This window comes from Planococcus citri, chromosome 1 (assembly GCF_950023065.1).
Source record: "Planococcus citri chromosome 1, ihPlaCitr1.1, whole genome shotgun sequence".
NCBI lineage: Eukaryota > Metazoa > Arthropoda > Insecta > Hemiptera > Pseudococcidae > Planococcus > Planococcus citri.
In genome coordinates, this window is record NC_088677.1 from 49664749 (window position 1) to 49679030 (window position 14282).

The following is a 14282-nucleotide window of genomic DNA, read 5'->3' on the forward strand; positions in this document are numbered from 1 at the left end:
TGATTGGTCCATTTGAATTTTTAAATTTCGCGCGGTAAAATTCTCAAATGAAATGAAATTGTTCTATTCTTTTGTTTTCAAAAAGAATTTGTGCATGGTGCACCAACATTAAGATGATTATGTGGTCAATTTAAATTTCAAATGAACACGAAACTAAAAAATTCACAGTACATTTAATACAAAAATGTTGAGACAAATTTGATTTGTTTTTAATACAATTGCATATACCATATACACAAATAAAGGAATATTCTTTGGTAACCCGAGTTTGAAATACTGAGCTGAATACTTCATCAAAATAAGAAAAGAAATAAATTATACAGAATTACATAAAATTCAAAATTACACTTTACGTCGTATATTTTGTACTATGAAATAAATTAGGAGATTCACTACAGCCGTCCCAAGAGGAATCTTTCTCTTTAATAGCCGGTTTTTTACCCAAAATTGCCGGGAAAACTTTGAAAAAAGTATCCGTTGATGAACACGTTGACGCCAGTTTTTCTTCAATCACACGACAATGGTCATAGCACTGGAAAAGTAGCAATGGGTTGAATTAATCATCGTTCAAGATACAATCGTAATAAAGTTTTTATGAAATACCTGTTTGAAATACAAATAATGCTCCTTTTGACAAGAATTTATGGCATGTTCTTGACCGGTATCATTGAGAACACATATTATACCATTATTATCGGTAAGTTTTATACCTTTTCTTGATTTTGTAATTTTAGCTCCTAAGGAACGAAAATAGTGGCGTATTAAAATGCGTCTGAATTGAATCAGTAATAAAAAGATAAGAACAAAATTACAAACCTTCGTAGTAAATTATTTCAAAATCTGGATCGGGTTTATTTTCCATGAGAACACATTTCGCCTTTTCAGTATATAAAGTTATTTTGGGAGTCTTCGTCTGAACCATTTCAACAAATCGAGCAGCATACGTATATTTTTTCCAATTATCTTTGGATAACGTTTCACAATTAAAAACAGCATCTGCTCCGTTTAAAGGCATTGGAGGTGGACTATCTGAAGGTGGCACACCCCGCCCTTTGTTAGGATAATAAACTGACATCTGTAGAAAAAAATTGCATAAAATAATTAATTCACCAAAGCATTTGAAACTTTGGGAAAGAAAAAATATAATTTACTTTTAAACCATCTTTCGTAATTCGGCACACTTCAGCGACAACTTCTTTCTTGGATTTATTGCGTAAAAATTCGATGCAAACTTCGCCATTATCCAAAATCGATAAAATCACGTTCTTACTACGATGTCGAGTTGATTTAAGTCTTTCTGTACAAAACGGAGTAACTTTAACGGTATCGGCAGTGAAAACCGATTCAGCCAAGGATGTCCGTATGTGATTCTGATTGTTGTCTCGAAAATTTGATGACGCTAGTTTACAATTACATTCCGAATTTGGTTTATCGCTGGGGCAGTAACTATGGGTCGAATACTGACACGGGTTTGAATGTTTGGAATTATCTCGCCGGTTGTCTATTTTATATTTACACTCCAAACAATTACAATTTTGTCTGTTTAGGATTTCATTTTCGCAAAACATCTGACAACTCGGTTTACGATTCGGCGTCGTGAGTTCCGATTGATAATCGTTTTTGTTATTTTTTACACAGTCGGGTTGATTTTTAGAAATGTCTTCGTTAGAATATAAATTACTATTGCAGTGTTGATAAAGACGCTTGTCAAAATTAGTCATTTTATCGATGAGTACTCCGGTCATTTCGTTGCTCGATTCCGGAATTTTTTTTTCTTGAGACCTGCAATTGAAATTCGAATGAGATTTTCCGATCGAACGAAACAACGATAAGAAATGCTTTACAAAAATACCTGCTACGTTTCGGAAGCTTTGGCGTTTCATAAGAATAATATCCGTCTGAATGGTGCGAATGTAGTTTACGATCAAGCGAGTGAAATTTTGAAGATATGTTGTTCGACGAAGATACTGTACCAGTATCGAAACCGCTATCACTGCTTATCCATTTCTATAAAATAAATACAATTACTTTCGAGTTCATCGACGAAACCATGAGTTTAAACTACATACGTACTTGTCTTGTAAGGGAGTCATCCTCAGTGAAAAATGGGTGCAGCAAAACTTCATGCAAATGCATTCTATTGTACGGATTTTTCTGCAGCAAACAACTAATTAAATTCTTAGCTGGCTGAGATAAATGTGAAGGCATCTGAAAATCGAATAAAATTGTAGAATTTTTTAAAGCGACATTCAAAAAAGTATATCCTTTGCTCACGTAGTAATCACCGGCAACCACCCTGCTCAGAGTACTCTTCACGGTATCGGTTTCAAACGGAGGTCGACCAACTAATAAAGTATACAGCAGGATTCCAAGGCCCCATAAATCTACTTCGAATCCGTGAGTTTTACGGGATACAACCTGAACATTTGAAAAATAATTAAATATGTACTATTTTACGGTCGGAATTGGACGAGTGCCGAAGTCAAACTAACCTCAGGAGAAATATAATTCGGCGTTCCACACATAGTCATATGTCTCTCATCCGGATGTGATAATTTTGTGGCTAGTCCGAAATCAGCGATTTTCTGAGGGAAAACGCATACGATTAATATTTCTAAGAAAAGAATATCAGAACAATGTTGAAATTGGGTACTTACTATTTCCATATCTCCATTTAAAAGAACATTAGATAATTTAATATCTCGATGAACGATGTTTTTACCGTGTAAATAAATTAATCCATCGACAATCTGTTTCATGAATTTTCTAACTGAAAAGTAGAAAAAAATTAGAATATCGTAACATTTTCCACCATCATGAATAATAATTTTTTCATTACAATTACCTTCTTTTTCCGAAAGCATCGGCACATATTTACGTAGTTCGCCATTAGAACACAATTCTAAAACAATGTATATATGGTCTGCATCTTCGAAGGTAGTATACAACTTCAATACAGCAGAATGATCCAATTCAGCTTGAATATTTATCTCTTGCGTAACTCTTTCGAGTAAACCTTCTTTGAGTATGACATCTTTACTAATCTGATTTTAAAAATTCAAACAAAAACAATGAAGAAATCAAGGAATTGGAAAGGACTCGAATTTATACCTCTTTAATAGCAACATTTTCGCCGGTTCGTCGACATTTTGCGTGATATACGGTGGAAAATCCTCCGGTTCCGAGTATATCTCCATAGTAGATATCATATTCCTAAAAGTACATGATAAAAGCTGAATGACTATTTCGCAATCAGTTACATAATAAGATAATCGTTATGTGTCGATGGTATCATTCGATACTGAAATTAATTAAATAATCATTACTGAAGTTATCGTTTTCTTACTTGTTTACTCCTTCCAAAAGGATTGTTGTTGATTTTATAGAGCGCTTTTGGATTCAATCGCAGCATATTTCGGGTTCACATCGACAAATAACTACATCATAATAATATACGATCGCGATACACATAATGATCCTTAATTATCATTCATACACATTTACACAAACTAATTATTTTCACTATTTAAATTTTTTCACATCAATTTTTTCATCTTTTGTTTTTTCAATCAAAATAAGCGCACAATAACCGTTGATATGAATTTGCAAGGATTCATAGCTTTCAATTTCTTGGATAAAACTAGATAAAACAACGTTTTGAACATGTAAACATAGAGTGAGCTAGTGAAATTTTTTAATCAATTCATTATCATTATATCATTATCTATCCATGAAGAAACGAACGATCAACGTAAACAAGCTACAATCAAATCAAAAGTAAATTTGAAAATTTGAGCCGAAAATGTCGTAGAAAAAATAGTAGTTCGTTGGCGAATAAATATAATCCAGATTTTTTTCATTCTGCGTTTGGATGTCCTTCGAAAATTCTATTCTGCACGATGAATGGTGTACCATGAGAATTGCCAATTCGATTCGTAAGCAACTATAAATTGATCTGAAAATCTGCTGATACGTAAGTGTTTCATTCTAATTCTACTAGGTATATCACACTTGAAGTGTTGATTGTTAAATTAACATGAAAACTGAACTTTATCTCGTCGAATTGTCACAATATTCTAAAATCACTTCGTCGTGCGTATGTTGGCTTTAAAGCAGGAATGGATCCAGAATTGGTGAACCGGCTTATACCTCAGAACAAAGATCCTCGAGCTGCATGTAAGAAGTGCGGATATCCTGGGCATCTGACATATCAATGCAGAAACTTCATTAAAGTAGATCCGAATAAAGATGTTGTTCTCGACGTTAGCAGTACAAGCAGTGAAGATGAAGAGTACATAACACCTCTGATACAGCTGCGTGAAAAAGAACTTCAAGAAAAGCTAAAATCGATAGAAAAGAATCCACATAAACGAAAAAAATCCGATAGTGAAAAGGATGAAAGGGAAAAACACTCGAAGAAAAAAAGAAAGAAAGAGAAACATAAGAAAAAAAAGAAAAAGCATAAAAAACACAAGAAACGCTCGAGTTCTGAATCTTCTAGCGATTAGTTTTTACTTCTTTGAAAAAATGTAAAATACTTGATAGATGCCTTTTGAAATTTTGATTGTATCAACTTGTGAGAAAACATACTATTTTCCATAGTTAGAAAGTTGACGTAAGCAAAATGAGATGAGTTTCAATAGCATTACTGAAATAATTAGCAAAATATTTTTAGCATTTATTATTCAAACCTGACGAGTTGTATATTAGAGACTATTGTAAAGCTACAATAAAGACGACACTTCATTGAACTTTTTTTGTAATTTTTTTTGTTGTGATTATTTTTGCGAGTCTTCGTTGAAAATTACGAAAAGTGAAACCCTTGACTAGTATAGTTGTAAAAAGTTGAAATATTGATTACTGAAATCGTTGAAAATGTTTAATTGAGCTGAATTTACTGAAAATTCATTTTTCATTCATGAAACTAAACAATTGGAAAACAACATTCTGGTATGAAGGATTAACAATAACTTACCTCTACTTAATTTTCCGCAAGAGGATTGGCGTTTCACTCCAATGATCAATTAAAAAATTAATATGATTTTTAGTGAATTATATAAAAAAATTTGAATTGAAAAATGCAAGATGCCCGACCAATCGCTAATTAATGACCAGACAAACAAAACAAGTTGCCTATCTTGAAGATTGAAGGGATAAAAGTATGACATATTCTCGTACTTCTTTAGAAAAGTTTCCTAGTAAAGTAGGTATACATATTTTTTGTTTTTTCCGAAGTTGAGTATTTTCAAATTGTATGATTACAGAACCCTGAAAAGTGTCAACTGTCAAGCAAGCATGAGTCCAATAATTGTACAATGCAGCATTGTTTTAACATGTTTTTCAAAGATCACAGTCACAGATACTGGAATTAGAAACCTATGATATTCAAAACACGATTGTACAGTACAAGTCCTTGTTTTATGACAGCATTTTACTTCTCAATTTCAACGATCCCAAGAAACACAAAAAAATCTCTTGCTTGAATCTTCATTGATTGGATTTCTTCTCAGTAAAAACATAAAATACAGCAAAATTCATAACTACTTTTTTATTGCATCAACATTAAATTACATCAGCCTTTAAAAGAACATACAATTTTTAATAACTAGAAAGTTTGTAAATTTTCAATTTTATAGTACACGTAGTACGTAAATAAATAAAAATAAATTAAAAATGCATCGTTAAATTAACCGGGGGGATATTTCAAGCAGTCATTGTTCAAAGCTGACGATTTTTTTAAGTGGAGTACACTTTAGGTTTTTGTAAAAGCGAATAAAGACGATAACAAGAACACGAGTTCTTACATTTCATACTTTAATATAATTTTGATAAATTTGTTCATTTTGATTAATTTTTCAATAGCTTTATTGCAATTTTCATGAAAAGTGTAAACCACACAAAACATTTGAACAAATAATGCAATCAATCTCAATTCGAACGCCAGCTGATTCATCTAAGAAATAGTCAAATCAAAACGATGGAAATAGCACAGTCAAATGACTGGACAAACCAATTTAATTATTGCAAATATCTTTTGTGAAGATATACTAAACAATTAAGAGCAGTCTCATAAATTAAGAAAATTAAGAAACGTCTGTTTTTTTTCATTATTAAACTCATTTTTGGGCATCAAATATTGAAAAGAAGGGCAAAAACTTTAAAAAAAAATTCGCGTAATTAAAATTGAAGAGAAAAATAGGTAGGCAATAGGCATCTTTTCAATACCTAGTTTTAAATCCCCTTTTCGGGACGGAAACTCATGTGTAATTTTTTTTAGAGGGGTTTACTTATCATTCATAAATAATAATTGCAAATATTGGTTAAATCCGTTTTTTTTTTTTTTTTTTTTTTTTTGGTTTTGAAACTTTACCTTACAGTTACTTTTGGCGTTCGAAATGAAAATCAGCTAACGTCAATTTTTTTAGATATACCTTTTCGTAACACTCTTCTTACAAGGTATTATGTACACATTTTCCATTAAATTATCATTCATTGTGGAAAATACACACATGTGAATTTTGTTCTTTTTTTACATTTTTTCCTTACTCTTTTGTACACGAATACTTTACAATTTACACATACTCTGTTATTCCTTCTTCTAATATCATACATGATGTTGTCGTTTTGGGTTCAATAATATAAATGGGAAGAAAAACAAACGTTGATTGAGATCATAAACGTTAAATAACTTAGATAAATTAAACTTATATACAGTAGATTATCTACTTTGAAATTTTCTAAAAATTATTTTATTACCAATAAGAGGAACATCGCAATTTTTAACCATAAACCGTTACAGGATACAGCAAAATAAATAATCGGAGAAAATCCTACTATGTTACAATATTAACAAAATAAAAAGGAAAACAAAAAGAAATAGCTCTAAGGAAAGAAAAAACAAACAAAGGGTTACACACGTTATCAACAATAATTTTATAGCATAAATAAAAGCGTCATAAATTAAATCCTAACATGTTTTAAAACCTTGTATGCAATTGAGAACAATAGTCTTGACATTTTTGAGCGCGATTCAATCGTCGATTCAATTAAATAGGAGATAATTCAACCAAGTAAAAAAAATAATTCACGAAACTTATCGTATTCTCACAGCTAATAGTGAGATCCTTCGTACATTTATCAATACCTCGTTGAACTTCAATATGGAACTTCTTGTTGTTGCTGAATACTTGAAGGCCGACAAGATGTAGTCTTCCAATGAGTTCTATAAAAGAAAAGAGACATTAGATTAAAATAGGTACATTCGAAGAAAGACTTTGTTAATTAGCCGAATAGAGTTGAAATTGAAAATACATACCTCAATCCGCTATGACTGATGTATTTCTTTCCACATGTCGTACAAATGTAAGGTCTTTCATTGGTATGTAGCCTTTTATGCAATTTCAGATGGACTAATTGAGTAAATTTCGCATGACATAGGTCGCATGCGAATGGTTTTTGACCCGAGTGAAGCCTCCTGTGTGTTTTCAAATTTGACGTAGAGCTAAATCGTTTATGGCAAGTATCACATTGATGTGGTTTCTCACCTGTAAACATAAAAGATCGTGTTTTAGAATAATAAGTTTCAATTATCGACTAAAATGAACTAATTGAACGTGAAATTTTGAAATGAAATAAATTTTGAAATATTGAACAATTGAAGTTGTTGAAAGAGGTAACACTGAAGTAAAATCAAAACATAAGCACGTGCTTGATTAGTAGCTTGACACGACACGTGCTTATATCATTGAGTGATTTTGTATACTAGGTATACGGATAATTCGCTAACGTAGGTAACTGATTCTCAAAATTTCCGAAAAATGTTAATTAACAATAATTGTAATGCGTATGTAAAACAAAAATCAAGTGTACGGTTTATGATTTTTTGTAATACATAGTACCTTATAGAGTAGAACTAAAATTAAAAATTCACATCCAACTCACCCGTATGAACTAAATGATGTTTCTGCAGATGGGCCAGCTGCGTGAAAGTTTTTGAGCAAGTATTACATTGAAATGGTCGTTCACCCGAATGTGTTCTTAAATGCACTTTTAAATTAGACAGTTGTCCAAAGGTCTTCATACAAATATTGCATTCATAGTTAATCTTGCCATCTTTCTTTTTCAAGGGATACGGCAGCGATTTATATCCTCTGGAGTTGGTTGGACTATGACAAGGTCCTTCATCCGGCGACATGGATCCCGGTGACGAACAGGAATGTTGAGACGGTAACGGATGATGAACGGGTGGTACAGGAGTTAAAATATGATGCAACGGTGTCGACAAATTGATACCAAATGAAGGAGGTGGGTATTGGTACTGCAAATTAGACGACGTAGGTGGCGAATACGAAGTCGGTGGTTGAACGCCGGTTTGCTGCACGTTTATTTGGTATGAAGTATAAATAACTTGAGGGGAATGTGACTGATAAGAAGGTTCTTCTGGTTGATACGGTGGCGAAGGCGGTGGAGATCTTTGAGGAACAAGCGTTATCGTATTTGGAGATAACGAACAATGCGTTTCCGGCTGAGCCGTCGAATCCGGACTGACCGGCGCACATCCGTACCTTTGCGACTTCTTGTACGAGTATGCTTTTTCGGTCGGCGACAACGGAGGTGATTGCGACTGCAGTCGTAAATTCGTCATGTCTTCTTCGACGCTTGTTTTAGGATGCGGTACCACGGTGATCACTTGCGGAAAATTATTTTCTTTGTTTTCCGGCGATAATTCCTTGGTTAAATGCGTAGCTGTGCGATTTGTACAGTAGGACGAAGCTTTCGACATTTTTATCTTAACTTTTCTATATTCGTTTCGATCTAAGACTTGCTCGTCCGTTTCCATTACTGTACTGTCGTGATCTTCTGTTTCGCTAGGTCGAGTTTGTTTCTTGCTGTAAACAACGCAACAAAATAAAATTTAATTAGCATCATTTAAGTACCTAAGTAGGTATTTGTAATTTTGTAGCAGATGTATGCGAATAATATGCTCAAGTTACCTGAAATCTAAAATATAATTATCACTGTCGTCTGAATCAACGCATCCGTACGGTGGTGTCAGTGATTCATCATGAAATCCATGACTATGGTAACCTTCGTCCGAACGAACCGAATTCAGTTGATCGTATCCGTTTTGACAATCTTTCGATGTTACTAATTCTCCGCTTTGTACAGGTAACCTATCAATATCCTTGGTGTCTTCGGCCACTTCTATTGTCGTTTGTACAACTTGAGGCACGTATTCCGAACGAGGCGATCTGCACGTCTGTACTGGTACTTGTATTGGCGGACTGACTATCGTTTGTGGTTGCATGCTTATCGTTTGCCCTGCAATAAAAGTTTTTTTTGTCAATATTCGACTCGGTTTCAAAATACCTACATATTATACAAATAAAATAGGTATATCAATTAAATACCCTTATCAATTTCTCTTTCCCTTCCCGAAAAATGTGATAATAAATACAGGTGACCCTTATCGTTAAATTCTCAGGCTTTTCCCCATTTTATCTGGCTTCTTATAGGTATATTTGAAAAAATTAATAAGTAAACCGTAAACGTTCTTTTGCTGATTTTAAGTGAATGTATTTTTTTCAATGCCTCATTATGGAGTTGGAAAAAATACTGATAAAAAATTGCTCAGCGTAGACGATACTTAATTACTTATAAATGATTATTCAGCTATGATGATACGTACTTCTAATCTGCTGCAGCATCAGTTCTCCGGTCAACGGATATTTCAGTCTTTCGGCAAATTCTTTGCAATACCACACCAATAATTCTTCATCTTTAGGAATTGTTCTAATAGTGTAAAAATAAATATTCGACTGCAACACAGAAAAAAAGACGATTAATTTCTCAAATTACTACAATAGAGTTTCAATGATCATTCAAATTCATCGAGCTTTCATGTATAAGTACCTCATATTGGTATGCTATCAGGTTTTGTGCCTCCGATGAGTAGGCCGGATTCACATATCTCATCCAGTTTGATTTAGATACATCATAACCATCAATGTAATAGTATAATTCGTTATCTTTATACACCTGTGGAAAAAAATGCTCATTAATTAAGGTGTACTGATATAATAATCCTAATTGCTTCGTATTTTTCTTTAGATGCCTTTGGATTTCAATCGTAGCGTGATAGCGAGTGGCATTTTCCAAAGCTTTATTTTCAACGCAATCAAAATAAATTTTTCATTCAATTTTCATTGTAAATCATAAGTATCTACTTATCTAAGAATAATTAGGTAGGTGTTGTATCAAGAAAGATGGAAGATCAGTTTATGTCTTTTCCCTTCGGTACAAAATAAATATTCGTGCCTACCTATACGTTCTTAAAAAATACTATAACTAAAAATTGAAAGATAATCATGCAAATTAATACGAGTACGTATTTTAAGATTGCTTATACAGGGTAAAAAGCATGCAAAACTAATTCTTTGAAATTTATTCTTTCATTCATAGCTTTTTACTCCTCTTCATACGCGTTCTGTCTGAGGGCAAATCTCATAAAATATTATTTTCCTATACCGATCCAAGGCAGTGCTGCTTACTCATAAAAAATTCAATTTCTAAATTTCATTCAAATGCATTGAACCTACAGGGTGCGCAGAAATATTGAGTAGGTAGTAAGTAGGTAAGGTACCCTCAAAAAAGTTTTGTCCCAAATGTTTTGGTTGGCCACAATGAATAATTATAATAATAATAATGATAATAGAATAGCGCATGATTGATTGTTGGACTGAAGTTATAACATTCCAATCAATCATATACAATATGCATCTATTTCACGTTGCCAATCTACATTTTTAACAAAAAACTTTCATTGGAGTATGGTACTAGATATTTCTGCGCACCCTGTACATACTACTGTACCAACATTATAAGTAGTGAAATGAGTAAAATAAACAAGCTGCGCATTGAAGTAACAGAAGAAGATTTTATAAAAATAAAGCGAAGAACAGAAGAAATAGAAAAAATAGTAAAAGAAGATAGGTAATCATTTGCCGAAGTGTTTGTCTAGAAATATCGACAATATTAAAAGGTGAAGTATGAAATACGTATAAAGTTGTTCGTTAAAACATTACGGTAGGTACAGGTAGGTAGTTAAATAAATGAACGGTCGACGTTTTATACCTGATTAGATCGTAGAAACGAATTCATTTTGATTTGAATCTATTGTTGATTTCAACGAACAATCCATTTTCAATGAGAACAAACAAAAATGAATATTAATAAATTAAAAGGGCAGACTAGAAGTACGTGTTACCTCCACCAGTATAAAGCATTTCGAAGAAGGTAGTAAGTTGAAAATTTTCTACGTAGGTAAGAATTTTTTCGTCTTTGGCGATTATATTACTGGCAAATTAAATTATACGATAGTAAGTAAATCTACGTCATGCTGTACACACAATGACCAAAGAAAAATATAGAAGCATGCGAAGTTTATAGGTAGTAAATACAAATAATCAAATAAATAAATTGCATATATTTACCCTCCAGAAATATTTCCTATTCACATTCGTCAGGACGGCATCTTTTGAATGAAGTTCGCCAACCAGTGGACCGAAGCGAGTTCCTCTAGGAATTATCGCTGTACTCCAAACACCCAAAGCCTGTTTGAAAAAAAAAAATCCGTTCGTTAGACATCTAAAATAATAAGGTACATAATATCTAGATATTTTTCGTGAAAGACGCAATAAAGAAAATACTTTCAAAGGTTTACAATTTTATAACTTCCTCGAATGCAATTTGGCCAGACAAATAAAATTTAGGAAAGAAAATTCACTTTACAGACATTCCTCGTAAAATATGGTTAACGTGGGATGTATTGCCCATAAAAATACTACGACTACGGATCTCATTGAAGATAAATTTATTTTTCAATGCAGCCAAGTTTGAAAACCTCGTGAAGTTAAGAAACGAGATGTAAGTACGAGTGTATCTGCATTCACCTATCATACGTACCTACCTACTTTGAAAGAAAAAAATGAAGATCGCTAAAGAGTCGCATGATTTTATACGAATACAATTTTTCAATCGTCAATTGCCAATTGAAGTTTAACTACTTTTTAAAAAAATCCTTTACTAGGTATTTCATAATTTTATACAATCTGTAACTTTATTTTGCAAGTCTAATTTTCAAGTATACCTACCTAAATTCTTTTTTTTTAAATTGAATAAAACAATGTTAACCTCTCGTTAGGGTAAATTGAAAATTCCCAAAATCTAAAATTTTTAAATAAAAAATGTTCGATAAAATTCCTCCGGAAACAACAATTTTGATCAGTAAAAAATGTTTAATTAAAAAAAATTAAATAAGAAAAAAAACAATAAAACTTTTAATTGTTTGTATCTGTTTCTTCGAAACCATGTAGATTTTTATTTCAAAAAGTTAGGTATATTAAAATACAGTACAGCTTTCTCACTATACTGGCTCAGAACCCTGCTCAAAGCGAGCACTAATTGAAAGAAAAATCTGGAAAAATTTAGCGTTTTTTCCAACACTTCCGACGAGTATAAGTATAAAAACAACTTTCCTTGATGATGATAAAAAAGAGAAAAATTTTAAGTGCTACACAAACTCGAGCGGAGCATCTCAGGGTGATTTTTCGTCCATTAGCGAGCGCTATATTGATAAAAGTTCATCCACCCCGACGGGATGATAGAGGGCTGAATATTTGAGTGTACAACATTTTCGAGCTCGACGAAAGTGTTCGTTGAACTGGGTGCTCTTTTGAAACGTGAAAAAAAGATAGCGATTTCTCTGGTTAAATATACACACAAACGTAGTGTAGATTTCATGCTCGCCAGAGCGGCAGAAAATTTACGAAAAATTGTCGGTGCACAACTTACAAATACGTTGGGCGAGATGAAAGGGTTTTCAAGATAATCGATATTTTAAGGTGCATTTTTTCGTTGGCTTCCGATGATTTTTTAAAATAAAAACACTCTCTCATCGGCGCCCTTGCTGTGCACTCTTTATTAACGCATCCCACGTTAATGAAATAAAACCGCTATTAATAATTTCGTCAGTGCTGAGAGCCGAATCGGTACTTACATCGGTAATAGCCCTCGAAGGTCTGAGTTCTAAATTTCTAGGTAACGAGTTTTCAGCTTTATTAGGACAATTTGAATTCGTTGGTAAATCTGGAGCTATATAATTGACTAATTTCTCAAATTCTTCTTCTTTCACGTTGGTCATGTTCAAGCCGTCGCCTTCCGGCTCGCCTCGGTTTAGGCGCATTATCACTCCCTGTGAACAAAATTAATAAAAAAAAATTCAGTAAGTAACTAATAATAATGCATATTTTAATGAAATCAGCCTCGTGCAGCGTGCACGACCAGCGAAAAAAATTTTCAATTGCGCATTACAAAACTTTGGTGGAGTTGGACCGTGCATACTGCACATAGTAGGTATTTACGTCACTGAAAATTCGTCGCCGCGCAAGAAACATTATATTGGTCGAGACGCAAATTTATCGATTCAAAACGTAAAGAGAGGTACGAAGGGATTCGGGTACAAGACGGAAGCGATGCATATAGTTGCGTTCGAAATGTTATCACTGAAAACTTCGGCATGCAAGGGATACTCAAATTTTTGTTCGCCGCACCAGATAGACATATTATCTCTCGTTAATCAATAACGCAGCCGTACTCCTTGCATGTGCCCCCCACCAACGGTCTTATGTATTCTCGTAGCTCTAGTGACCTAAATTTTTCACTCTCGGTGACTTTAGTCAGCACAACTTATTGTGTATCGCTTCACACATATCCTCTCCCTTTCGGCAATAACCAAGCTGCACCAGGGCTATCTCTATCTACCAACAACAAGTGTATTTTATGCTATATTGTTTTCTAATTGAGGAAGCCAAATTAAAACCGATGGCTCGGAGTGATTTTGTTGTTTTTTTTTATCTCTGCTCTTTTTGTATTTTGCACTCTATTGTGCGCATAAACGCGATTTGGGTATATTGTCGCGTGCAACTTACCAATGTGGTTTGAAAATTGCCTATCTTGGTGCCGGATAAAATTGTGCATCATTCAATACGTTAGATCGTCACAAAAATATGTACGTACGTTTTATCCACGAATTATGAAAAATATTACATTGTTTTTAATCCTTTCATCTCTCTATTCGCCACTCATTAATTACCAGAGACAAATGTACAGCTTTTGTTTTATTCGACGATAGAATGGAATCAAGATTTAAAAAAATTCAAAGTGATCGAGCCATTATGGTTTAAGGCCGATGAAAATTAGTAGGAGTGGGGGAGAGAAGGGGG

General features: G+C 33.3%; 3 protein-coding genes across 6 annotated transcripts in view; 1 reads left to right on the forward strand and 2 right to left on the reverse strand.

Annotated features, from left to right (window-relative positions):
- Positions 1 to 192: 192 nt before the first annotated feature.
- On the reverse strand, positions 193 to 3605 carry SAK (Sak kinase). Its single transcript, XM_065345753.1, has 12 exons — positions 3347 to 3605; positions 3112 to 3213; positions 2846 to 3044; positions 2658 to 2770; positions 2493 to 2585; positions 2275 to 2418; positions 2074 to 2208; positions 1853 to 2007; positions 1152 to 1782; positions 817 to 1075; positions 604 to 737; positions 193 to 532 (listed from the first exon to the last, which is right to left on the reverse strand). The coding sequence occupies exons 1-12, from the start codon at positions 3410 to 3412 to the stop codon at positions 350 to 352; spliced, it is 2214 nt and encodes a 737-aa protein (XP_065201825.1). The 5' UTR covers positions 3413 to 3605; the 3' UTR covers positions 193 to 349.
- Positions 3606 to 4118: 513 nt separating this feature from the next.
- LOC135835256 (protein SREK1IP1-like) lies at positions 4119 to 4508 on the forward strand. The gene has a single exon (XM_065349433.1). It carries the CDS (start codon positions 4119 to 4121, stop codon positions 4506 to 4508), a length of 390 nt encoding a protein of 129 aa, XP_065205505.1.
- Positions 4509 to 5533: 1025 nt separating this feature from the next.
- The window catches only part of LOC135832481 (PR domain zinc finger protein 1-like), a 34585-nt gene continuing 25836 nt past the window's right edge, over positions 5534 to 14282 (reverse strand). For 3 of the 4 annotated variants that reach the window (XM_065345750.1, XM_065345748.1, XM_065345749.1), the window contains 9 exons: positions 13058 to 13252; positions 11493 to 11612; positions 11134 to 11172; positions 9913 to 10038; positions 9689 to 9818; positions 8994 to 9321; positions 7942 to 8888; positions 7316 to 7544; positions 5534 to 7222 (listed from right to left, as the gene is read on the reverse strand). In XM_065345750.1, the coding sequence (XP_065201822.1) occupies positions 7156 to 7222; positions 7316 to 7544; positions 7942 to 8888; positions 8994 to 9321; positions 9689 to 9818; positions 9913 to 10038; positions 11134 to 11172; positions 11493 to 11612; positions 13058 to 13252 (2181 nt within the window). In that variant the 3' untranslated portion in view covers positions 5534 to 7155. The remainder of the gene's footprint in view (positions 7223 to 7315; positions 7545 to 7941; positions 8889 to 8993; positions 9322 to 9688; positions 9819 to 9912; positions 10039 to 11133; positions 11173 to 11492; positions 11613 to 13057; positions 13253 to 14282) is intronic. The other variant, XM_065345751.1, reaches the window with a different exon arrangement.

Bases quoted from the DNA above. Each gene is read 5' to 3' on its own strand.
- SAK (XM_065345753.1), bottom strand. From the start codon at position 3,412: ATGCTGCGATTGAATCCAAAAGCGCTCTATAAAATCAACAACAATCCT. The intron at 2,008-2,073 runs GTACGTATGTAG...TTTATTTTATAG, and splicing joins ATGACTCCCTTACAAGACAA to AAATGGATAAGCAGTGATAG. The intron at 738-816 runs GTTTGTAATTTT...TTCGTTCCTTAG, and splicing joins TGAAATAATTTACTACGAAG to GAGCTAAAATTACAAAATCA.
- LOC135835256 (XM_065349433.1), top strand. From the start codon at position 4,119: ATGGATCCAGAATTGGTGAACCGGCTTATACCTCAGAACAAAGATCCT.